The 25,984-nt window shown below is 39.7% G+C and overlaps 1 protein-coding gene across 1 annotated transcript in view; it reads right to left on the bottom strand.

Moving 5' to 3' along the window:
- Nucleotides 1–2,420: 2,420 nt before the first annotated feature.
- slco3a1a (solute carrier organic anion transporter family member 3A1a) overlaps nucleotides 2,421–25,984 on the bottom strand; it is a 34,286-nt gene continuing 10,722 nt past the window's right edge. The window contains exons 3-10 of the mRNA XM_063479706.1: nucleotides 11,257–11,355; nucleotides 10,893–11,165; nucleotides 9,738–9,902; nucleotides 9,442–9,640; nucleotides 5,156–5,318; nucleotides 4,543–4,715; nucleotides 4,384–4,448; nucleotides 2,421–3,993 (exon numbers count right to left, since the gene is read on the bottom strand). Coding sequence (XP_063335776.1) covers nucleotides 3,641–3,993; nucleotides 4,384–4,448; nucleotides 4,543–4,715; nucleotides 5,156–5,318; nucleotides 9,442–9,640; nucleotides 9,738–9,902; nucleotides 10,893–11,165; nucleotides 11,257–11,355 — 1,490 coding nt within the window. The 3' untranslated portion in view covers nucleotides 2,421–3,640. The remainder of the gene's footprint in view (nucleotides 3,994–4,383; nucleotides 4,449–4,542; nucleotides 4,716–5,155; nucleotides 5,319–9,441; nucleotides 9,641–9,737; nucleotides 9,903–10,892; nucleotides 11,166–11,256; nucleotides 11,356–25,984) is intronic.

Below are 25,984 nucleotides of genomic sequence, written 5' to 3'. Positions count from 1 at the left end.
TTTATTTTAACAGTGCCTCAACACTTAAATTAGAATCTTTAAAAAGCCTATCTGAAAGATAAAACCGTGATTACACACACACACACACACACTCCATCAATTCCATGTTCTCGGTCCTTGCATATCTTGTTCTAGTCTACTTCTAGACCTCATTAAGCCAGGTGACATCTGAGCCGGTGTGGTAAATAAGTGCAGCAATTTATTGAAATATGTGCAAACATGAATAGAAATACAGTATACAGGGCAAAAACAGAGTTTGTACAATTCTAAAAAGCTTGAAAATCAATATTTTGTTTGACCAGCACAGCCTGAACTCTTGCGACTCCTGCATGTTTTTCTATCCAGCTATGCTATTACTGCATTGGCACTTTGTTTGGGATCATTGTCATGCTGAAAAATGAAGTTGTGGCCAACAACATTGGGTCACATTATATTTTTCAGTGGTGCAGTTACTGCACTAAATTCATTAATAAATTACCGTTGCAATTGTGTCGTTACTTGCGGGAGGAAGACCGTGGTGGAGCAGCCTGCAGTCCAGATATGGACATTACTTTTATGTTTATTGTATGAAAGGACAAGAGTACGATGGTAAAGCTGAAACTACATCCAGGATAGAATCAATCGCATTCTGCTGATAACACAACTTCACAGACAGCATGCTAACACAAAGCTAGCCAAAACCCCAAAGTGATATTAAAGCTGAATGCATGCTGACTCCCAGCCCAGCAGCCAGAGCCTGAACTTCAGCAGGTAACAAAGGCAGTGATGAGCCGTCAGCCTTGTAGCTTTCGTTTCTACTTGTTCATGTTTCTAAAGTTGACTGTGGCAATAGCTTTGAAGTCTCTTTGTGCTCGTTTTCAGCTTTGCTTCAAGTTGTTAATTTTCTGTTCATAAATAAATACTAAAATATTGCATCTGTGTTCTAAATAGAATAGGTTATGTGTTGGTGCGTGGAACTGCCTCAGGTTTAAATTGTTGGCCATTTGAACAAAGTTAAGTACCGAGTAGTGTAACAAATTACTTCATCCACTTAGTAATTAAGTAAAATACAGCATTACTTGAAAAGAAAATAATGAGTAATGTGTAATATATCAGAGGTGGCCAGATCAATCCAAATATTGATAGTATTGATACCGATGCTGGTATTGTTATCGGATAGATACTTTGCTCTATCCTGTAAATATGCATTATTATATTATTTAACGTAATATAATCATGTTAAATAAATTATTTTTTTCAGAAATGAAAAAAAAATGCATTAAACACAGACTATGAAAAATGTCTGAATCTTTTTGTATCAACTCTCATGTCAGTTTTACTTATAGCACATTTAAACAACAGAAGTTGATCCAAAGTGCCTTAGAGACAGACATGTTTAAATTAAACTAAATTGATTTTAATTTTACTTACGCAAGAGCCACCCATATGGGCACTTAATATTGTAAGGTAAATACCCCTACAATAATACAGAGAAACCCCAACAATCAGACGACCCCCTATGAGCAAGCACTTTGGCGACAGTGGAAAGGAAAAACTCCCTTTTAACAGGAAGAAACCTCTGGCAGAACCTGGTGCAGGGAGGGGCGGCCATCTGACGAGACCTGTTGGAGGGTGGGCATTCCAGGTCTCCAGAAAATCCAGTTTTAAAATACATGAAAAGTTAAAAGATGCGTTTTGTTATGTTAGCTAATTATTGCATAAAAACAGTGATTTAGTGGCCATTAAAATGTATCCAGGTTTAGCAAATTGATTCATCTCATGAATCATGACAGACTGCTCTCTCCGACTTAAGCTGCCTTTAAAGGTTAAAAGTATCATTAAAGGCATCCGTGTTGTATTTACTCGGTATCAGATCGATACCAAAATCTGGAGTACTGCACATCGCCATAATACATTACTTCTTTTGAGTTAAGACCACAACACTTTACAGGTTGTATTGTGTTGTGGATGAAAATATGACCGTACTTTTCTTTATAATTCTATCAACTTTGACCGCAACTTTGACCGCAACACCACTGGCTGAACTGCAGCCCCAAACCATGACCGAGCCATGATGTTTTACAGATGGCTGTAGACACGCCTCCATACTTTGTGACAATTTGCCCCTTGAGTCGCCCCCTGCTGGCCAGCAGAAACAGTGGTTGTTGATAAAAACACTGAACAACTCAGCTCTACACACATGCAAAATAAAACTTCTTTTGCCTGCTCCCTTATTCACAAGGGGTCACCACAGGATGGCTCTGCATATTTGATTTGGCAGATTTTCACGCCTGATGTCCCTCCTGATGCAAACCCCAAGGGACTCGTGCCTCCTCCTGGGACCAAACTGGCAAGCTTTGACTTGTTAGGCGAATGTGTAAACGACTACACTATGGAGCCACTTACACACAAACAGAACTCAAAAGAAAAGAAAAGAACTCAAATTTGTATGAATTTTCTGAAAAATAATTTATTTCCAGAGTAAAATAAACAATATGCTGCCATACAAAAAGTGTAAGAAAAGGGACAATGTCAAAACTGTAACTGCAGAGAGCTCAGCAGAGTAACAGGTCACATGTGCAGTGAGTCACACCTGGATATGAAATCAGTGCCCTTTAACTTTATTTGACCTTGTACACACAGTCTCCTTTAGCACATCTGTAACCTCTGTATCTTATTACAGGCCTAGTTCGAAGACACAGGCAACACACCATAGATATGAATTGTCCCAGATCTTTTGTAACATCAGACACACACACATCCCAGACAATTAGATTACATATAATTTATACTCGAAAACAATCTAATAAAAACATTCTGGGCCAAATGAAAACAAACCTTCCACTTGAAGGATGAACAACATAAAAATACTACTTTTGATTTCCTTTGCTTTTACACTGGGTGCAAAAGCCAAAAGAAAACATATAGAAAGTTCTTATTCAAATTATCCCTTATTAAGACATATTAGGCTGAAAAGAAGTAAAAACAACATGGAAATGCTATCATGAAGAAACATTGCACATTTCAACCTATAAGACAAGACCTCAACGTCTAGTCTAAGAAGTATCAAAAAACAGTGTCTACGATCCAGCAAGAGAACAGGAAACTGAGCAGTTAAAAGATCCAACAGGCCACTAAAATAACCCAGTGAGGGTGTTTCTGTTCTCTCTTTTTTTAATTTTTCAATAGGAAAATTTCCTGCAGTGAAATTAAAATGCATCAACTAGTAGTTTGTAAACACTTGGCAACTTTTATAAATATGAATAACTGAAAAACAAACCAAACTTCTTTTTTTAACCATAAAAATGTCATTTTGAAGAGTGACGGAACAAAAACAATATGGCAACTATAGTTTGTAGTAGCATCATGTCCACTCACTAATAACAGACTAGGACTGAGTGGGACGGTACTGCGATCGTCTTCTACCACCGAGTCAACACGGGAACTCACTGGCAACACCTGACAACACCTCGCTCAGACGTAAACAACTACAATGGACCCTTTTGATTTTACCGCGCAGTCGAGAGCGACCGAGGACCTCAACGGGCCGTAAAATAGATCGCCTTTATCAAAACCTCTTGAATTTAACAAAGAAGAAAAAACTAAATTCCTAAAATAGTCATTTAAATGTCCATATTGTCCTTTTTTTTTGCTTTACAAATTATAAAACAGACTCCATATTTTCACAAAACTCGTGGTCCTCGAGGTTGTATATAAACTTCGTCCTGTCGACGACTTTGGGGCCGTCGGTGAGGGACGGGTAAAACTCAGTTGGCGTCAAGTGGCCCTCGTGACTTTTGATGTACTTCCTGTAGTTCCGCCGCAAGCAATACCACGTGGTGGTGTAAAGGAGGAAGGCGACACCCTTGAGAACGATGGCCAGGCTCACGTAGAGATGCCTGTAATTCGCGTTGTCGTACAACAGGCAGGCACCCTTCTTGTCGCAGTCCGAACTCCAGAAAAGGCAAGTGGAGTCGATCCCAGCACCGAAGATCAGAGGAGGGGGGATGAATCCTGCAAGAGAGAAACATGCACTGAGCTAAGGTTTGTTGGCTGTAAGAGGAGAATCATAAATCTTCAAACTATCACTCCGTAAGCACTGAAATGATTTAAAAATCACATTTTGTCTCTCTTATGTTCCATTTCTTCTCTTGCCTCCTGAACGCGAGGTTGTTTTTACACTCTCGTGATCTGATTTATTTGCTTTCCATCTGAAAACACGTAAAGTCGATGCAGCCGCGCATCAGCGATCGACGGGTTGCTGTCATTAACAGAGTGCGTCACTGGAGGCATTGGTAAAACGCCACACGCTTGCAGCCTCAACAGGATTTGTGCTGCGAGTGAGAGAAATGAGACGGAGCGATTGTATGTGAAAGTGATGTGTTATCTGGAAACGGTTCCTACCGAGGAGTCGCAGCAGAAGGAACAGCACACCGAGCGCGTATGATTTCAGCTCAGGGCTCACAGTCCTTCAAGAGAAACAGACAGAACAAAAAAAATGTTATTTGTCAAATGAAAGCATTGAGAGTCTCTTCACAAAATAAAATAAAACCACAACGATACCTGATTAGGATGATGACAGAGGGAGTCTGGGCCATGGCTCCGACCAGGCTGCAGACACAAATCACGCACAGGAAGATGAGGAAAGACTGCTGGCATCCCGGCATTGGGCATTTCCCGGGAACCGCCGTGGCACTTTCGCTGTTGTTGGATATACAGGAGCAGCCGGTCAGGTTCTGTCAACAGAAAGAGAGAGAGGCGTTTGTACAACAACAAGCCATTCATCCTGCAGGGAACATACATGCCACACCTGCTCCTCACGTCTGGATCAAAATCCTCAGTAGAAAAAAGCAATGTGTGTTTGTTTTAGTAGCACTTAAAAACTGAAAAAAAGAAAAGCAAAAAAAATTCAGCAGCAGTGAAGTGGTGATATTTTGTGCTGCTGAGCTGATGTGATTTGAATATAGAAGACATTATCTGCAGTCAGCATCTGATCTTGAAACAAGCACGTTACCACCTGACTGCCCAGCATGTGCATGCTGATGACAGAGCTGTGAAATACTGGGACTTCATATCTGTGAACACTATAAAGGTTTCTGGTGGCTTTTCTGTGCTACAGTCCTCATCAACATTGCTGGTACTCATCATAATCAGAGGGCAAAAGCAAAATGAAAACCTGAGAAATGTTGGATGTGGGGATCCCAGTTCGGCTGCAGCCGGCGAAGCAGGCGGACAGGTAGGTGATGCCGTTGGAGCCGCACACAGGGCTGATGGAGGAGGTGAAGCAGCTGCATTGACTGTTGCACTGAGCATCTGGTTTCCTGCTCCCCTGCAGGGTCCTAAACAGAGAGAAACAGCTGTAAGCTACATCTGTAAAACTAGAAGGAGCCCTTTATCAGATATTATGGACACTGTTTCACTTTTAACATCTCCATGGAAACGACGCAGCTCTCCTAACCCGCTCTGGAACAAGTTGGTTTTAGCCTACCAATTTCAAAAGCGGCCCAAACATTCAGTATTTCTACAGGATGAGCACACAGACTAAATCACTGAGTTCACACTTTATTAAAGAGATAAAAGCAACGCCAAGGCTGAAGACTGAGCCTGAATGCTTTTATTTAACTGAAAAAGAAGCAACCTTGGACTCATGGAGGTCTCAAAGTGCGCTGCAAATAAAAGGAGGTGCATAATATTCATCTGAACACATGAATATCTTTTACTAGCACAATGGTAAAAAGATAGAGAAGGAGCTCAATGCCAAAACCCCCGCAAAATACAGTGCTATCGGTCTCAAAGTGATCCAAACAGGTACGCTGTTCTCGAGGAACCTCAACACATCTGTGTGCAAAACACAGCTGGATTTCTGCGTATGTGTGTGTGAGTGTAAAATCTCCCCCTCCTTAAAAACAGCCGCTGTGTGACAGATCAATTATCCTCCTCTTAATCTACTTCCTGCCCCCTGTTTATATCGCACACTTACATTAACATCCGCTTAATAAACACCATCATCATTTGTAACTAATAATTAGCTTCATTAGGGCTAAATGTAATGTATTGATTACCTGACTTAAACAGGCTTAAAGACTTAAATGAGACACAGCAACCAAAAGTAATCATTTTTAACTAAAATATGATGATTGACTGATTAAACAAATATTTGCTGCTGTTGCAGGTTTAGCTGTGGTACAATAACAAGATTAAAGCATTAAAAACAGTGGAGCAGTGAGTAGATTTTTTTTTTTTACCTGGGCTTTGCACTATGAAGCGAGTTCAGCATACTTCTGATATCTGTTAATTATCTGAATTCATTTACCCAAACATCAAAAATCATGATAAGCAGCCACACGAAGCTGCTAACCAACTCACCAAGGTTACCCAGGGTTTCTCAATCGCACATTCACTTGAAAGGTTTGATGTTGGCACAACAATCAAAATTAAAAGTTTAGATAAGTATACTGGCAGCAGAGCGGGTGACTTTGCCAAGGAAGATAAAATTATGAGGAAAGTATGGGGAAAAATATAAAGAGGTTAAACGCACAATACAGACTGAAAGCATCATTTCTGCTGCTGACTAAGCAGCGGTGTGTGAGGAGAAGCGTTGCACAGCAGTTTAGTATTAAAAGGCCTGAATGAATGCAGGAGCACTTTAAGTGCTTTGGTCAATAAGACTGGAAAAGAGCTGCTATAATAATAAAATTTAGCTTATTTGAAGCCAGGAAAGAAAACCAGCAAAACGCTGACTGCGCTGACAGTAAACAGAATCATCAATATCACAGCTGTATCCTGTCTATTAGGACACAGCAGAATCTGAGAGCAAGTAAGAAACACATTAAAAACAGAATTCAAATTTAGGTTTAGACTATGTGCAAATTTAATGTAATAGGGAAGAAAAAATGAAGGAATAAACTTGCATCTAAGAATTTATACTTCTTAATGGTCATCTGTGTATTGCATCAGAAATTAGACATTAAAAAGTAAGACCCTTCTACTATCTGTGCAGAAGTCAGAGGCTTTTTCCAGCTGTGGTGACACTGTTTTCTGGAGAAGTGATTGGTCAGTAGGAGGTGATTTAATACCTGTTGATCTCTAACCTTACTATGTTGATGCACCCCAGTAAGAAGTGACAGAGTTACTAAGATGATAAATAAGGTCTTTGTTCTGTGGCAGGTAGTACAATTGAAGAGGCCACTGGCAGGATTACTAAGAAGTTAAGGGTAGATCTGCATGAAAACTGTCAGGCTTGGTGCAAGATTGAAGCGATTACATATGGAGTCTATCTAGATCTGAATACAGGCATTTTTTTTTAAAGGACTCCTTATCATTCTGAGAGGCTATCATTGATTATTCCCTCTAAATTCAAATCCAATATAAAAAGAAAAAGGAGACTTTGGATTGTGAAAAACAAAACAAAAGAGCACTCGCAGTAAAGCTGGATTTCTACCAGAGAGGAAAAAAAAAGGTTTTAGACCCAGCCCTGCTGGGGGGTTAACAGAGCAATAACCACCTACAATTCCACATACTGTGTGTGTCCACGTCAGATGATCTGTGGGGTATGGTGTATGCCTAGGTGTAGCTCTGCCTCACTCTCTGCCACTACATCCTGATTTTTTTAACAGTATTATTCAGATACACGTCAAAATGGGGGCATTTTACTTCATGCCGTCACAAATAGTTATAAAACATGAGATGAGAAAAGGGAGCAATCTTGATATCACGAATTAATCCACAGGCTGATATCCTTGGATTCAAGATACATGCATAATGTGAAGGAATTTTTTTTAAACCTCTGCAGAGGAATGCAATGTGTCTGTTCTGATTTGAGATGTTTGTTTCTATTAGAAGGAAGAAGCCAAACACCATATTTGTTATATTATCATATAATTTGTTTTGTGGAGTAAAATTACGAGTTTATCCTCATGTACTTCTTTAGGTTATATAAAAACAATCTGTCTTTTTACCTTTGAAGTAAAGAATTTAAGTTAAAAAGTGTGCGCATGAGACAGTGATTCATGCTAATTTATGACAAACGACATAATAAATACAAAGTTCCTTCTAACAGCAGAGCTTCACTTGAAAGGTTTATCAATATGAAAGTGAATAATGTGTCCTGCTGCATAATAGCTTTGCTTTAAAGCTCTTTTTATTGGTGTCTGATTCAGTGAAGTCTGTCACATTCATATTCTGTTCATGAAGCCCTCGAGGCCACTTTCCAAACAGAAAATCTTTTTATAGACTCGACAAGATGACACAAAGTTGTTTGAATAAAAAGTAAGCCCTCTGTCCCATCTTTGCCCCAATGTCCAACAGTGATAAGAATTTTTATTTACACATTTATAGTCCCTACAGTTCACCTGCAAAAAAGTCCTCCAGCCTTGCAGCAGCACCGCTTTTCACTGCTAGAGTTTGTTAACTGCTTGTATTCTCGTTCGATAAACTGGGTTTGAAATGTTAACAGTGCATTTCGTTCCTCCTCAATCTATGACATGAAAACACGCTGAAGTGAGGACAACAGAAATATATCATTAGATATCTGCCATTCCTCCACTGATGAGTTCATCTCATCTTACATTAAGGACACCATTTCTGGCGACGTGTGAATGAAGCTTCTATGCAAGTTCAACAAGGAAGACCTAGTATTAACTCGTTTGCCTGCATTCCTGCATGGTTGGGCTTCTAGTCTATTGTTAGATCACTTCTTTCATCATCATCTCTGTTCCAGTAACTTTATTTTCTTATTCAGCGAGTCAATCAGCCTCTGTTACCTGTGCTTTAAATCTTGGTGCTCACTGTGGCCCGCCTCCACTACATCTCGATTTCATTTTGTTCGCTCAGAGACCCTCGTCTGAGTCCATCTGCTTTATCTCCATCACCACCAGCAGCGTCTAGACTCCAGGGTGGTCCTGTCCTATTTCCCAACACTGGTGGGACTGCTCTGCTATGTAGCTTCATCTGAGTCTAATCATCAAATAGTTTATTACCCAAACTCTGCGCTTCAACACATTGTGTTCAATTCTTTCAAATAGTCTCTCCGTACTGAATTGGATTGTAATCAAAAAGGCAAACTTTATGTAACCACAGGCAGTTTTAAAACGGGTTATCCAGGAAGTAAACATAGGCCAGAAGCCTGAAGATCAGAATGCCACACTGAGCAACAGCGCTCTAACTCGTCCCTCTTTCACACGTAAAAGATAATCTCAACTTGCACCTCTCCACATGATCTTGGCTGACAGCTACTTCAACTGCTTTATTTATTGTGTTACATCAGTCTGCAGCCCCTACTCGCCTTGGATCAAGGCACGGCTGAGGTTAGCGTGAGGAATATGCCACTTTTAGCCTTTTAGTTGTGGTTATTAAGTAATTTAAAACCAGTGTTTCTACAAACTTCGGTGTCAGTCTCCACTTTTCGTTGATGCTTTTAAGCAGAGGATGTAACAAGTGATAATATGAAATATTTTTTCTTACATGTTGCCATACGGGATGGTCACTCCTGCGACGGGACCCGTATCACAGCCAAGGAACAGAAAGGAGACGTAGCAGGCGGTGGACAGCAGGTTGACCAGCATGGCCATTCGGATTGCTCCCAGCGCTGATAGATTCAGCTTCTTCACCAGCAAACCACCCATGAAGATCCCCAGACACGCACATGGAATAGCGGTCATACCTTAAACACAAGATAGGCCCAAATCGGTTTATTATACTCCTCTGCAGAAGAAAAAAAAAAGTGTGCATACGTGCGACTTTTTGCACAGAATACAAACCTAACAACTGATTTGCAGAGGTGGTGGTGAGGTTGAACTGCTGCTCAAGATATTTCCCCAGAAAGGCTGCAAAGCCGGCTACGACGGCGATCTCCATACAGGCCGCCAGGACGATGCAGGTGAACACAGGGTTCGACAGGAGTTGCTTGGTCACCGTGGGGATCACTGGTCATAAAAGGAAAGAGGAAAGATAAGCATTGAGGGTTTAGCACACCAGTGTGCACAAGGGACAAGATTCTCTTGATGCCTTTTTTGTTATTTCAGCACCTGTTCTGACTGATTACATGTGTTTAGAAATGAAACAACACCAATTATGATCCAGTCACTTCCAAAAGCTTTACCATTTCTGCAGCTGTGTAATAAAGGACACTTTTGAGCCAACTCTACTAATCCAAAACTAGTGTTCAAGTGCTTCTAGTAGTTACATTTTACTTTTAAAAGTTGCATACTCTTTCACTTGTATCTTTTTTCCCCTTAATGAGACAGATATTTCAAATTTTACAAACTTGTTAATTAAAATATATATACAAGTACAACTTGCAATGGTGCGATGTGGGGACCTAGTTTAGACTCCAGTAGCTAGAGTAGATTTACAGTTCAATTCTAATGTGTGTTATATTATGGGCCTTGAAGGAGCTCCTAAGTTTATCCTTTGTCTCATACAAGCCTACTTTTCTTTGAGTCAGCTTTATTCTGATTGGCTGCCCCTTGAAAACAGCAAGTTTGAACATAAGCTGAGATGACCATACTAATGATAGATGTCTGAAACAGAGCATTGAGCACAGTCTGAAACTGAGCTTTTGGTTTACAGGGATTATATACGTATATGTTGACCTCACCATCTGACCATGTTTAACATGAGCACTTGTCACTATAACAGTAAAAAATAAGAAAAAAAAATCATAGGTTACCTTTAATGACACATAATACTACAAAGAATGATATTATAACTAATCTAGTACCATTTACACTAACAGATTTTATTTAAAAAGGACTGTAGCACTTCTGTTTTGTCAGTACTTCATAGCATTTGGCAAATATAACAATTAAAAATATAAAATGTTGTGTGTTTTTGTTCCATACGTGCTTGCATTAAAAAAAACAACACCAACAACCAAAAAAACTGCAGTACCACACTGGATGCTGCATGCTCACCCCTGAGTTGCTGACAGCAGGTGGGGCTATTGGCAGGCTCATGGTTAACTACGACTCCGTTGCTGGGCTTAGGAGTCTCACAGTCTGAGCTCAGAGAGGGAGGAAGCATAACCTGCTCGCTATCTGCTCCCTCCTCCCGCTCCCTTGCTGGCAGCGACTGTGGGAAGCCAAACATCAAGACAGCAGAGCAGAAGAGTAAGGCACCACACAGGAGGAAGCCTGCCCACCAGGCCCCGATCCATCGCGGGTCTTCTGGAGTGATGTTCAGTTTACCTGCGGAGAGGCATGGTATCGGTCAATAAACTGCACATGCCAAAAAAAGAACACACGAGAGGATCACAGAGTAGGGACACATTCAACTCACTGGTGTCAATGAAGATGGCGTCCACATAGAATTTAGTGCACAGCGATCCAAGGATGAAGCCGCAGGCAGGTCCGAACACCAGTGTAGAGAAGAGGATTCCTGCAAAGAAACATTGATTAAGTTTAAAGTTTGATTTCTACACATCCAGTACTCTAGGATATATTTTTATACTGGGACAAAAACCTAAAGTAACCTAAATGCTTTTTTTTTTTCTCTCAAAGTCTTGTTAATATGTTCTGGGTAGTGTTAAACATTTATGGTAAACAGACATAGTATGAGAAAGCATCAAGCAGTTTTAATTAATTTAATTTGCTCATTTGAGTTTGTATTCATTAAAAATCTTTAGATTTAACTTATTTTTAAGTAGCTACAGAGTTAGTTTTAGTCTTTGTAAGATGGAGGGTGTTCTCACAGAGGAGCAAGATTTAGGAAAATCAGAATACAGTACAAACAACACCTAACGAGGGCACTTGACTCCCTGTACTCTACTCGTTTGTTTATCAAATGAGTAGTGGCCCCACCACTCACCCTATGACAGCTGGGATGAACTCCAGCCTAGTTGGAGAAGCAGTTAAGAAAACAGATGGATGGAAACTGGTTTAATATTTAGCCCATAAAAGGTCTGAAAATAGTACAAAAAGTTCTAAGAGTTCTAAGAGCCTAAAAGTGACACCTTCAATTGTCCTACTTTTTCTGGGCAGCTACACGAAGATATTCAATTTCAAAATGTATCAAAATAGAACGACAGCAAATCTTCCACAGTATTCTCTTCGTTTTCAGCGGCCCTATTCAGAAGTTACACTGTGGAGCATGACGGCAAACACAGAAGCAATGCAGCTGTCATGAAAGATCAAGTCAGTTAAAAACCACAATGCTATTGGTGGCAGCACACAGTGACTGTGTTTGTTATGCTCACATGGCTGAGCCCTATCAAACTCACAGCATAACATACACACCTGACAATGGAAAACAGTGGTTCTGTCCCAGTCTTATGGTGGGCAGCTTGAAGCTTGATCTAAAAATCCTCATTAGAGCATTGTCAGCGGGGTGGAAGTCTGGCACTATGACTCAGACTGCAGGGAGATAATGAAGACTCAAAGCTCAATTTGGGAGACAAATATCCCCCCGACAGTCTGTCCTGTGATCTGCGGTATTATTAGACCTGAGTGTGGAGAGCTGTACTGCGACAAACCAGATCCGAGTTTAAGTTTAACTACTGCTGCGCACAAGAAATGCAGTTTCGAATTACCATCAAAATGAAATGAAAACATCCCTGCTAATTCTGCTTCCTTCTCTTGGGGCATTAAAAATATTTCTGCTACCAGGACGATGTTGTTTGCATGCCAAAAGCAGCCACTTAACAAAAACAAAACAAACAAAAAAAACAAAACAAAACATGGAAACTGTGACTAAGCCGTGTATGTCTTTGCTTGTGCTGAGAGCAAATGCATCAGGCCTGCTTCCTGCCTTGACCACCCACATAGGAAGGGAGTCAACACATGAGCCTCATTCACATCATAGTTTATTCTTCGCATAAAGGAAATGGCTCACAGATTTGCTAGGTGGGGTTTACTACCTATACCCTCTTCTCCATTTTAATGCGGTATAAACAGGCTCATTTAAGCTAGACAAGGAGTGAAACAAAACAGAAAGAGCCTTTCAAGTCGTGATGGGAACATTTGGCTGTTGTTCTGAAGAATACAAGTGAAACATATTTGTGGTTGACAGTCAGACCAGCACGGAAATGAACAAAGACCCAGATGTAGTCATGAGGCACTGGATCATGACAGGTTTTCACCTATTCCTTCTGCTATTTTCTGAGATTTTGGCAGGTGGCTGACAAATTTCCTTTGCTGTGTCTGAATGCAAGACTTCCAAATGTGAGAAGTTTTTTTTTTTTTTTTTAATAAATTGTCAACTCAAACACACACACACACACACACACACACACACACACACACACAGAGGAAGTTGTTGTATCTCATTAGGAAGTGTTTACTATATACCTAACAAAGAGTTTAGCTTAAAGCACTCAAAAAAAGAAGAGGACTGCAGCCACCACTACGTGACTACTAAATTTGCCTGTGGTGTTGCAAATGAGGCCTATGCACTATTTCTTTCGCGTTTCCTTAGAAACTAAGTGTTGCTTTCACATAGCAACATCACAATTGCTTTCACCACAGGAAACCCCAGAGAGGAAATTCAGTTAGTGAAATCACCTTCCAGGAGATGATAGCTCAGTAGTCCACGAATCAGCAACCACTGAGAGGATAAATGTCTCTGCCTACCCCTGGTTGCTCTTAGAAACGCTGTATCTTGATGATAACATTTAAGCCACAGGCTCAAATGAAGAAAAAAAAAGGTTAGTAATCTAGTAAGGCCCCTTATCAATCTGCTGCTTCTGGAGGAGAAACAAGGGCAGTGCAATTTAAAAGTCAGAGATAATCCCCACCTGAAATGATAGGGTTTTACACTTTTTATATGTTATGGGTCAATAGCAACAGAGGCAGGCATGTCATGAGTTGGCCTGCATAATAGCATTTAAAAAAAAGCTAAATTACAGTTACCAACAAAATTTGTAGTGTTTTGTGTGCCAGTTTATTTCTTGACATGGCGACTAACTGTTCCCACATTGGAGCTGCTGTTAGATACACGGTCATTTGTATATCTACAAAATCTAGCTGTTTCTCGCCAAAATGAGCGTCACCACTAAGTCAGCAAATATCGGTGGTGTGTACCGCTTTTATGCTTTTATCTAAAGATTCTTCAGAGCTGCACCACAAACAATGACAATGCAACCATTTTAAATATCACGGTGTGTAACATGGCTCAAAAAGAAAGTTAAACTCACAAACTGTGTAAGACTATAGAGTATCACAGTATTCACTGCATTGAGCACTGGGTGAATTGCAACAAAACGATCCAAAAAAGGTTCATCTCATGAGTTTGTGCACGGCTCTGATATTTTGATGCATCTTTGCATGCGTTCATCTCTCAAAAGTCACAGTTTTTCCAGTTTTGCTTCCATTACTCTGGTTTGAGTGTTTTCAGTAGTCTTTTCAGTCCAGTCAGATTTTATTGTGTGATAATAATAATAATAATATAGACATTACTGAATTATTGGATGTGTGGAAAGAATAGGAACCTAAATTCCTTATCCACTCTTTTTGTCTTTGGTCACCAGAGATCAACGGTCAGAGGACTTTTTCTGAATCAAAGAGTCTCTCTTGATTGTCAATTCTTGTTTTAGACAGCCAAAAATCAACCCCCCAAATGCAAAAAAATCCATCCGTTTTCTTCAGTTGCACAAAAAGTAGCAGACTAAATGGACATAATGATGCATTAAGAGAACAACTTGGTTACTTTTACAGCTGAATGGAGACCCTGGCTCTTTGGTAAAACAAAAAACAAAACAAAAAAAACCCCCAAACAAACAAGTGTAGCTACACTGACTATAAATTATTATATTTTTCCACAATATGATTCAGCAGGAGTAAAAACTAAAACCCAAGTTAAGCACATTAAACCTGCATGAAGAACAATACACAACAGCAGCGTAATCTCTCTTTTCCCTTCTAGCTGTCCCGTTACAAGATAAGTACAAAACAAACCAATTTGTTCATGTTGTACTTCACTCAAGCCTTTTAGTACCCTGTGAATTATACTCTCTGGGGAGCATGTTCGATGTAATTTAATAACAAAGCTTGGGTCTAGTGTTTTTGTCTCCCTGTAATTGACTTAGAGACCAATGGAAAAAGCCAGAAAAGCCACGTCCATATTAATTAACCCACAGATGCATCTTAAACCGGGGTTGAATATAAAAATACTCCCGCAAAAACAGGAGGCATCATTCAAACTGTAGATCAGAATCACCATTTCATATGCAACTCTTGTGGTTTAGTAATCTCCTGATGCTAAACTAACTGAACACTTTGATAGTGTTTCCGCTCAAACAACAATGCATTAGTGCCTCTGTCTTACGGATGTTTATAATGATGTATTTAAAACACCATGCACAGATTAAACCATAACACAAATGATGAAGGTAGTGACAGGCTCTTCATAACAATCACTCAGGTTAATGCCAGATGAAACCCAGAGAAATAGATATAATGCATGCGTTCACATAGCCCAAATACCCTATAAAAGCCCTTAGCTGCAAAGTTCAGTTTAAGATCACGCAAATCTGGGTATTGAAATTATAAACCAGCACACTGTGAGGTTAAACACACACACACACACACACACACACACACACACACACACACACACACACACACACACACACACAGAGTAATCGAAATGTCAGATCCATGACAAGTGCACCATCCTTGGTTCATTTCCTCCTCTCACTGTACAAAGAGTTCCTTCGACTCCTCCATTAATCCTGCTCAAGTAGGCTCAGTAATCTCATGAGCTAAATAACAGCAGAGGAACAATGTAGTGTGGGAAGCCAAACAACAGCTTGTGACACTTTCACAAGAGACCAGACTGAACCTGAATGAGCTGAATGACCAGTAAAGATGAAACCAGCATCCCAACTCGTCACATCTGAAACCTAAATATGCGTTCAACCCCAAGGTTTGGTCAAGACAGGGAAAAGAAAAGGCACAAGATTCCAAGGTCACATCAAAGTGACTGCAACATTTACACGCTAGGAGATTTAAGAGCTTTCACACCAAAACCTCTCCTCCTCTTCTGCTCTATCAGGTCATCAAATCCTCTGGGTAGGAGGGTAAAGACATTTTTAAGATTAAAGAACATTGAGAAATGCTCAAATAGGCCAGACGTGTCAGAGGAGCATGGACAATTTGCTCCACAGAAGTGAGATGGCATCAGTCACTCTGACAGAGATTCAGAGAAATACGAGATTTTAACTAAGAAAAGTCACACACTACACCCAAGAAAAGTCCTGTGCTTCAACTACAACACAAAACTTGTAAAGACTGAATTTTTTAACTGTTTTGAAAAGAAATTTCCTACTATGCAATGGACCGAAGTACTTCTAGGAGCAAGTCTTCATGAAATGCATCTAAGGGCTTAGTTTGTGCAGCATTATCTAATTTAACTTTAGTTTTCAGCTGTCACCAGTAGAACGTTTGTTGACCAAGGTTATTGTAGTTGTTTTAACCTAAAGTGAAAATGACCCCTAGTTTTAGTTTAAGTGTGAACACAACTAGCCTGAGTATGCACTGATGCATGTGTAGACTGGGACATCTATGTGACAGAGTCAACTAAAAGCATTGTAATACCCATTTTGAATTTTGTAATTTGTCCTCATTTGCCCCTGAAAAATACCATTCATATTTGAAAGATTAAAAGACTACAACTAAACTGAAACCAAACACTGTAAAAATAACAAAAGCAAAAGGGGAAATGAGCAAAAAAATAAAAAATAAACTAGAATTTTTTTTTTTAAAAAAGCAAAAAAAGAAAATAGCTCGATAAGATAGAAATTACACCAAATATTTTTTCTACTTACTGACCTTCTAAAAGTAAAATAAAAGAGTTCAGTCAATAAAATTCTAAATAAAGTACAATGATAAATAAGTAAAAAAAATAAATAAAAGAAACACAACAAAACACTATGTAAGAAATTGAATATGTAGAATAAAGAGGCTCTACGAATGCCTTAATAGATTCAATAAAGCAAGATAACACAATAAAAATGACTGCATGAAAAACAAGCAGAGCTAATGTCAGATGGAATTAAAGTGGTTGAGTATAACAGAAAGCAGTGGACAGTGTAATAAAGTGACTTGGTGTACACAGAGTGCTATGTGTTGTGACAGTCCAGGGCTGAAGTAAACTATTAATGAGATAACAGTTGTATAGTTGTGTGGTACAAAGTTCCCATTTTAAAATCATCTAACCAAGAAGCAGTGGAGGTAGATCGAATCGTCTACTAATCAGTGGGTTAGTGGTTTGATCCCAAGCGACCTCGGAAAAGATAGTGAATCTCAAATTGCTTCTGATGCATCCGTCTGAGTTTGAGTGTGTGAGATAGTTAAAAAGCACTTAAAGGCATAGAGCAAAGTGCTGTTTGAATGGCTGAATGTGGCTTTAGCAGATATATACACTCACTGGACACTTTATTAGGTACACCTGTTCAACAGACTTAATGCAGTTATCTAATCAGCCAATTACATGACAGATCTTCGGTGCATTTAGATATGTAGACTTGACCTGCCATACTTAAAACCACACATTAGAATGTGGAAGAAAGATGAGTTAAGTGGCTCTGAATGCTGCATAGTTATTGGTACCAAACGGACAGGTCTCAGTACTTCAGAAACTGCTGATCTACTGGGTTTACAGTAGAATGGCTGGATTTAAATTGAAATGTAAATATAATTCCTGCAGTAGTTTCTAGCAGGAAAATGCCTTGATGGTGCCAGAGGTGAGATGCCAGAATGATCGGACTACCTTCAGCTGACAGGAAGTCAACAGTAACTCAAATAACCACTCATTACAACCAGGGTATGCAGAAGAGCATCTCTGAATGTAACACTTGAACCTTTGAAGCAGATAGGATACAGCAGCAGAAGACCACACTGGGTGCCACGCCTAAGAGCTGAGAACAGGAAACTTTGGTTAGCACCTAGCTGAATCTATCATATGAAGAACTGAGGGATTTCTGAAAGGAAAAAGGGGGGTCCAACCTGCTACGAGCAAGATGTAAGTAATGACTTGACTGCTGAGTACCAGTCCATTTTGTGGTGGAGGATTGTTTGGCCTGGGATACATGCTAGTTAATCATTGCTAGCCGGCTGAGGTTAGCTGTTATTGTTCTAATAGGCAAAATCATAAAATACAGTTCACTTTAAAGGGCTGTGATAGATAAATTTAAGAAACTTTCAGCACACTTCACCAAGAGTCTTGATAATCCTTTGCCCTTTTGTCCCACCTCATTCACAAATTGATGGCCCTTCTTCTTGCCTGGTCAGATAGCTGACTACAAGCTAGACAGGAAGTAAGTTAGGGGCAGCTACTGCACACAGTCTGCTTTGTGTCTTTTCCTGAGTCCTCACAGGTGTTACTAATCATATTAATGAAGGCTCTGTGCCCAAGCTGAACAGAGCCTAATTAATGTCATTAGTAACACCTGAGTTCACCTTTCATACCATGGCTGCTGTGAAATACATGTATTGTGTATCTCTAGATAAATGTGTGGGGTGTGCATCAGTGTGTTGTTCCAACTTTGACCTCAGAGCAGAATCATGTCTCTGGTTGGTGTGTGGCTTCATTTTGTCATTACTAAATACAGACTTTTTCAACCACCATCTAGACATGAGCTGTAATAAAAACAGACATTTTACGCAATTCACAAGACGTTGCAATCTTCCTGTAACACTTTGAAAGCAAGCATATCCAGAAATCAGGTCCTGAATCATTTAGGAGTAAAAAGTTACCCAAGCGCTTTCATGTAACAACGTTTCTGGTTCTTGTTTTACTGCATCATATCTCTGCCAATAACACAGACAGCCATGCTGTACCTGCAGGATGTTTTTTTTTGTTTTTTTTTTTTTTTACCATAATGATGAGTTAAGTGGCTCTGAATGGTACCAATTTTCTGAAAATATAAATAAATAATTAAAAGATAAGGAAAACTTTAAACACAAAGGAGCTCGCAGTGTCTTATCTGCTTGACCAGAATTTTTTTCCGTCCATGTTCTTCTTCTTCTTCTTTTTTTTTTTTTTTTTTAAATGAGTCACATCTGATCTCAATCAGTCATCCATTTTCAGGCACTCTGAGGGGAACTAAATTCTTATCGTTCATTTCTCAGAGATTATGTGTGTGAAGCACCATTCCACTAGCGTCTTTAAAATGATACCACTAACACTTGACTGAGAGGAAAATTTCTAATTTAAGCAAAATAAATTGTGTTATGACACAAGTTAAAGTTTAAACATTAAGTATGACACATGTTACAAAGATGCAAAGATAGGGACACCACCTTATACTGATCTTTGTTATGTAAACCCAGCCTCCCTCATGCCAACAGGATTACTACTAACAGGTAAGTCATGCCATAGTCGCCTCTGAGGTGAAACCTATTTTGATGAGGTACAAAGGCGATTAATGGTCACCAAATCTTTAGCTATCCGTAAGCAAGTACTAACAGAATTAGAAGGCAGCCTTCCCCACAGGAAGCGAAGCTTCTACCCACCCAGCTTTTAGAATCAACGTCAGCATCACTTGTCAAAGCATTTGCGATAAGCAGGAAGTCTCACTAACTTTCCAAAATCCAGACAGTTGCAAACTTTCAAATGCCTATTAATTATTTTCTAGTTATCCCAGAGGATGTTTAGATGGTTTATTCAAGAGGAAGGAGAATTAAAAAAAAAAAATCACTAAAGTCGAAGAACTTAATCAATTTTCTGATCAACTGACTTCAACTTTCCGTTAAAGCTGGAGGAGAGAAACAGAGTCAGCTGTACCCAATAATAACCTGTTAACTCTACACAGCCATGACCTAAATAAAAAGCCTCAGCTCAAAGTAGGCTCTCAACTCACATTCAAATGCCATTTCATCAGGATCATCCTACTTTAACTTCCGCTTACGTCAAATCATGTCAAATTTGAGACCAACCCTTCGCGCACACTCAGCCGGGATCTGATATAAAAACAGCTGCTTGTGTGTGGAAATGGTTTCACTGACTGACATATGGTTGCTACACAGAAACTGCAGCTTGAGGACACGTTTAATACTATTAGCATTCTGACCCTGAGGATGAGTGGGGAGGTTACTGCAGAGCACGGCCAGACCTCCACCCGGCTGACACACCAGCTTTCCAGCAGGACTTTTTCCCTTAACACCCCGTCACGTTAATCCGGACTCTGGCTCAATTTAAGCCCAGATAGGTCGTGGCCTAAATAGGGCCTCGCGAAAGGCTACACATCCTCACGTTATCACCCTATTGTCTCCTGATATGAGTCTGATGGTCCAGAAACAAATTAAAAATTTCCCTCCACGCCACAGGAACACTTCTCCTCCACACCGTGAGCCACATATGTAAAACATAATTAGGCGAAATACTGATGTCCATCTCGGCCACTGTATTCAAGTTGGCAAGGCAACTTCTGGCAGCTTCCACAAACCAGCGCCCACTCCTGCATATTTTTAATGGATGAATTATAAGTTTGTTAGATGTATTTACACACTAATCAATGTATATGAGTAAAATACTCTTTATATAATATAGGAGGACCACCAAAAAAAACAAAACAAAACAAAAAACCCCCCAACTAACTGTACCGTAAACCAAAACCCTCAAATATTCAGGCATCTCAAATGTGCTTCTTTTCTCTTGTATAAACTAAAACTGGATATCACTGAGTTTGAGGTTGCTGGTCAGATACACTCACTGATATATTGTAAACTAAAAAATTAATCACCACATATAGTTGTCCTGCTTATATTATATATTGTTTTACTATGTTCATACAAACCGTTACATGTCTAAGAGGTATAAAAACTATATACTACATGATATATCATCTGTGTCAGACAGATCTTTATCCTCTTTTATAATTCAGAGGCTGGCACAGCTGAGCTGCCACTTCCCTTTGGATGACAATACAGAGAAAAATCATTTAAGTAAAACACTGTGCAGCGGGATGGTAAAAGAAAAAGAAAAAGCCTTTTATCGAGTGAGATACAAGACAGAGCTGGAACATTGTAGTCCTGTCATGGAAATAAATGCGTTTTTAATCTAAAAAAAAAAAAAAAAAAAAAAATCCTCATCTGGACCTCATACATTATATAAAACAGAGTGAGTCCATCATATTAAACCTTTTGGGAGAGAGAGAGAGAGAGAAAAAAAGAAAGAGTGTTCATACCCTGTGTGTCTCCTTACAGATACATGTTGGACTATGGAAAATACATTTTTAAAAAGGCCTAGCCAGAGGTGAAAGAAGTTAAAAATGATTGTTTTTAAAAGTTGTATTTCATTTCACCACTGAGGCAAGAGTACATTGGTAATAATAATAATAATAATAATAATAATAATAATAATAATAATAATAATAATGGATTGCATTTATATAGCGCTTTACATTTCATTCACTCTCACATTCACACACTGGTGGAGGCAAACCAGTTGTAGCCACAGCTGCCCTGGGTAAGACTGACAGAAGCGAGGCTGCCATATCGCACCATCAGCCCCTCTGGCCAACACCAGTAGGCGGTAGGGTGAAGTGTCTTGCCCAAGGACACAACGACCAGGACAGACAGAGCTGGGGACTGAACCGGCAACCTTGCGGTTACAAGATGAGCTTCCCAACCCCCTGAACCACGGTCGCCCTAAGAGTTCACAGACTAATGTCTTTACATGTAGCCCCATTTTGAAGATTTAGAATCAAAAATTTAATGCATCAGAGGGCAAATTTCCAAACCTACAGCCAACACTGATGAGAAGTCCTCCCACATACAGTTGTACTTCATAATCCAGGAGGCTTGTTCTCAGTGTGTCTATAATCTGTCTTTTCTTTCACCTCGCAGGTCAATGACAGTATGCTACTTTAGCCTGAAATGCAGTAACTTAATCTTTGAGTCCAATTAACCTTATGTCATTAAACTGTTCCAGGAAGCAGTGAAAGCCCTCATTAACCTAAATGGCACCAGTATTAGCTGGATCTGACCGAGGTGCATTTGTTTTTGTTTCATGTCCTATGGATTTAAATCCACACTCCCAATTAGTTAAACAATATTATTAACCATGCCATTATCAGTATAATGATCAGTAAGGCCTTTTCTGGAAATTGCAGGATAGCAATTTCCAAATATTTGGGTAATGGATGCTTTGAATGCTATTACAACAATAATGATGGTCTTTCTGTGCTGTACGATTACATAAGCAGACTGGGCATGCTTTCAAACATACTACTGATGTGACGCTAGAAGCTCAGAGGACTCGGCCAGACTGCAAAGTCTGTGAACGCAGGGTCAGCAGAGGAGGACAGACACAAAGAGACAGAGGGAGAGAATGACGGGTAGATGGTGTGTAGGAGTTAATGTAACAGAGTGAAGCCCGGTCATACAGTGATCCGTTTGTAATCAGCTTTTAGACGCTGGAGCTGAGACGTTGCTAGACACAGTCTCCACTGTTGAGCAGTGGGCTGCTTGGATCAAGGCAAGGGGCAAAAAGACCAGCGCATATACGGTCTGTGCTGGAGAGCTGCAGCTGCTCTATTGAAGACGAGGAGCACAGAGAGGTTCTGGACTCTCTGACAGCAGCTGGTAACAGCTTCTTCAGCAGGTGGTTTGGCCTAATTATTAGAATAAAGATGCCAGCAGCCCATCTCTCCTTTTTTCCCCGGGAAGATGGGAGAAGGCACATAAAAACACAGCCAAGTGTACAACATCATGTCCGCCACCAAAGAAAATGGAGCACTAATTGTGCTGCATCCTGAGGAAAAGGAGAACTGATGCGGAAGATATGATGAGTGAAGTGTTTTGAGGACAAATAAAAGGCAGAAAGCATTCGGGCAATAGCTAAAATCAGCAACAGACAAACAGTTGTGAAAACGTGTGTGTACTTTGTGAGATGATGCATTAAAAATTACATATTTCTATCCAGACTCTAAACTCTGTCACAGCTCTCTTATTCTTAATTTTAGAGTTAGTACAACGCACTGTGAGGAACTCATCTGTGACCTCATCTTTAGGTGCGATTTGACTACTTACTGAAGGAATTTACTGTAAGTTATAAGAGACTGACTGAACAAACTACTATTTTAGGTCTTATACTAATGTCTCAGATCAGTGTAATTACAGTCTGAGTCAAAATGAAACCTTAGAAGGGCGAGGTCATCTTAGACATGTGCAACTAAGAAACAGCATTAACAAACAAAGTCTACTCAAACTTTTAATCTTTCTGCTAGTACTGATTAATCTGTTGTTTATTATTAATAACTGTTTAGTCATTTGGTGTGTGAAATATTACATAATAGTGTTACATAACACTAACGACATTTTTTCGAAGCCTCAAACTTGTGTTTCTTGTTTTTAAAACAGGAAGTCCAAAAACCAAAAGACATTCAATTTATAATGACAAAAAGTATTTTCCTTTTAAATTAATTTTAAGTACTTAACACAGAAATCAATCATACAATACACTCTGGACTCTTACTTTGGAGAAGGATATGATCAATCCATCAGCCATTTTGCTGACTCAGCCTCTGAGGACAACGGCCAAAATTTCACCATAGCCAGCAGATATCTGGGCCAAGAAGTGTTCATGGTCATTGTTAATGAATGAAGAAGCTAAATTGCTAATAGCAAATGGTTTAAGGAGTGCAACTTGTGCAGATTAAAATTATACAATCCCTATTTTGCTCGAATGGAGAGCAACAGGAAACCAAAGCCTATTCAAATATGATCAGAAACAGACACCAAAGCTAAATCAAAACCTTGTCCCTTTCAGATTATGTATGCTTCTATGCAGATATTAATACAGATTAATGTAAATCCAACTGCAGTGTCACAGAAAGCCTTCTGATTCAACACCTATTGAAAGGAGCATAACACAGTGGGACTGGAGAAATAAATAAAGGCTGACTGAGTCAAACAGTCACTTATGATTACTGCCTACTTATTGATCAGAGTCCATTTAATTAGGCACTGTTATCCTTCAGTCCCTGCCATCACTGATATGGGGATTAAGTGCTGAACATGCTTCTGTGTAATCCTAGGAGCCCACAGAGCAACCACTTATGCACCACTCAATCAATGAGGTTTGGGATTTGTGGTAAAGCCATGTGAATCCATGTAAGACCTTGTCCAAGGAGAGGACTTGCTATAAAGTTCTTAAAAAGGACATTTATAGGTATGGAAAGTCAAAGGTGTATCTGTGTGTGATTTTTGTTTTTAAGATCAGACTAGTGGCTGTATCCATCACTGCATCAGGAAAGGAAAAATTCCACATCCTCCCCCCCCCAAAAAAAACACAGAAGCCTAACAACCGGACGTTTCTGTGGCAACAGTCTGTTGATGCTGCTGTGTTTATGATCTGTCTCATCCCACCTCTTATCCCAGTGCTCCTCCCTCTCAATGGATGACAAAAAAATCCCCTTTTTAATCAGCAGTGACGGTGCCTGACCCAGATTGCCTCTAGAAGACTGCCTGGCAGCAGAGTCGGCAGGGATTCGTGATGAAGAGGAAAAGGTGTCACAAGCATTTTCAGACCAAAACAGTGGCTGTGAATACAGCAGGGTGCCAAAAGTACAATAGAGATACTAATGAAAACACGAATAATAAGATCAGATGGGTTGCAGCCATGAGCTTCAGTGTACGACTGTGTAGGTTTCAGTGACAGAGGATAAGGCTTTCATATCATGCCATCCTGTGATGATCCATATCATCTGACCTATTTTTTAAAGGCCAAATGTACACTTTTTTTTCACTCCTTGATGGTGTAATTGCAGACTGTAAAAGGTCTTTCACCATCAGCGGAACTATTAAAAAAAACAGTCAAATTGGTCAAACTCTGCAGATGTGTATTGCATGACTGATAGTGTCGGGAACAAGCAGCTAGAAGGATGAACCTATTGTCTCAACCGTTTGTTCAGTTTTGTATGACAATCTGACTTGAAACCTTAATCTTAAAGGTTAAGGATGGGACTCACGTTAGCATGGTAGAGTTGCTCTGAAGGTGCACAGCACAGTAAAGGAGACTTGTGGAGAATCAATATAGTAACTGTCTATTGAATGCTCATTAGCTGGCTAATTGTTTCTTCTCTCAATAACTCTACTTACAGTATTTTTCACACATTTTAAGGTGTTTATCCTTTGTTTTTGTTTTTTTTATTTGATTCCTTTTAAACTTTGTAAATGTAATTAAATTACAACAATTTAGTTGTTAACAAGTGAAACTGTTTATCTTTACATCTGATCGGCCCAGCCAGATATAAAGTGGAATAATCACAGCATGAGTGCAATATTAAACACAAAAACAACAAATTGACAGGGAGGTGATTCACTTTAGATGACGAGTGCTCCTACTACACAGCAGAAATCTGGAATTTTACAAATCACCCCTTGTGCCAAATTCACACCAGTGTGAGGTTAATGAAACATTATGAGATAATTTTTCAAACTGGCCTCATTTGATTCCTCTAGATAAACAAACTCTTTAATCGGCTCTCATTGTCTGCAAACAGCAGCTTGTGCAAAATCTAACTATTAACTGATCAGTTTGTCTTGTCTTATCGCTGCACGGGACTGAGAAATGACCTCATTAGAGGCAGGAATGGCAGAAGACTTGCATCAAACAACTCCTTTTACACAAATTTAATGAACCTTTCACTCAGGGCAAGTTGCTAATCAATTATAGTGATTTCCCCATTTACCAAAACTGGAGCACTGTTAAGGGTGCAGACTCCCTCTGCTCTGCACTATGTCTGCTTGCTTCCTCTCTGACTCTTACTTGACGTGCTACTCAGAGTATTCAGGGATAATTAGTGATTAGCTCTAGGACCGCATGTTGTTGACCGGTTGGATACAAGATAATCTCGTGTTCATTGCCCTCTCTAGCCTCTAGAACCAGACTAGAAGTAACTGAGCAGGGTGTGTACACTGTATCAGGGCCTGCAACTCAATGCACTGTAAACTCCTCTATGCCAATCAGCCTGTAGAGCAGCAGACGGTTGCATGCTGTCACATATGGCGGACAGATAGTGTTCATTACAGTGATGCAGGGAAGCAGCGGCTCATTGATGAAAGGT

The sequence above is a fragment of the Pelmatolapia mariae genome, linkage group LG7 (genome assembly GCF_036321145.2).
Source record: "Pelmatolapia mariae isolate MD_Pm_ZW linkage group LG7, Pm_UMD_F_2, whole genome shotgun sequence".
Lineage (NCBI taxonomy): Eukaryota > Metazoa > Chordata > Actinopteri > Cichliformes > Cichlidae > Pelmatolapia > Pelmatolapia mariae.
Note: the sequence above shows the minus strand (reverse complement) of the source record. Positions and strands in the feature narration are given on the sequence as shown.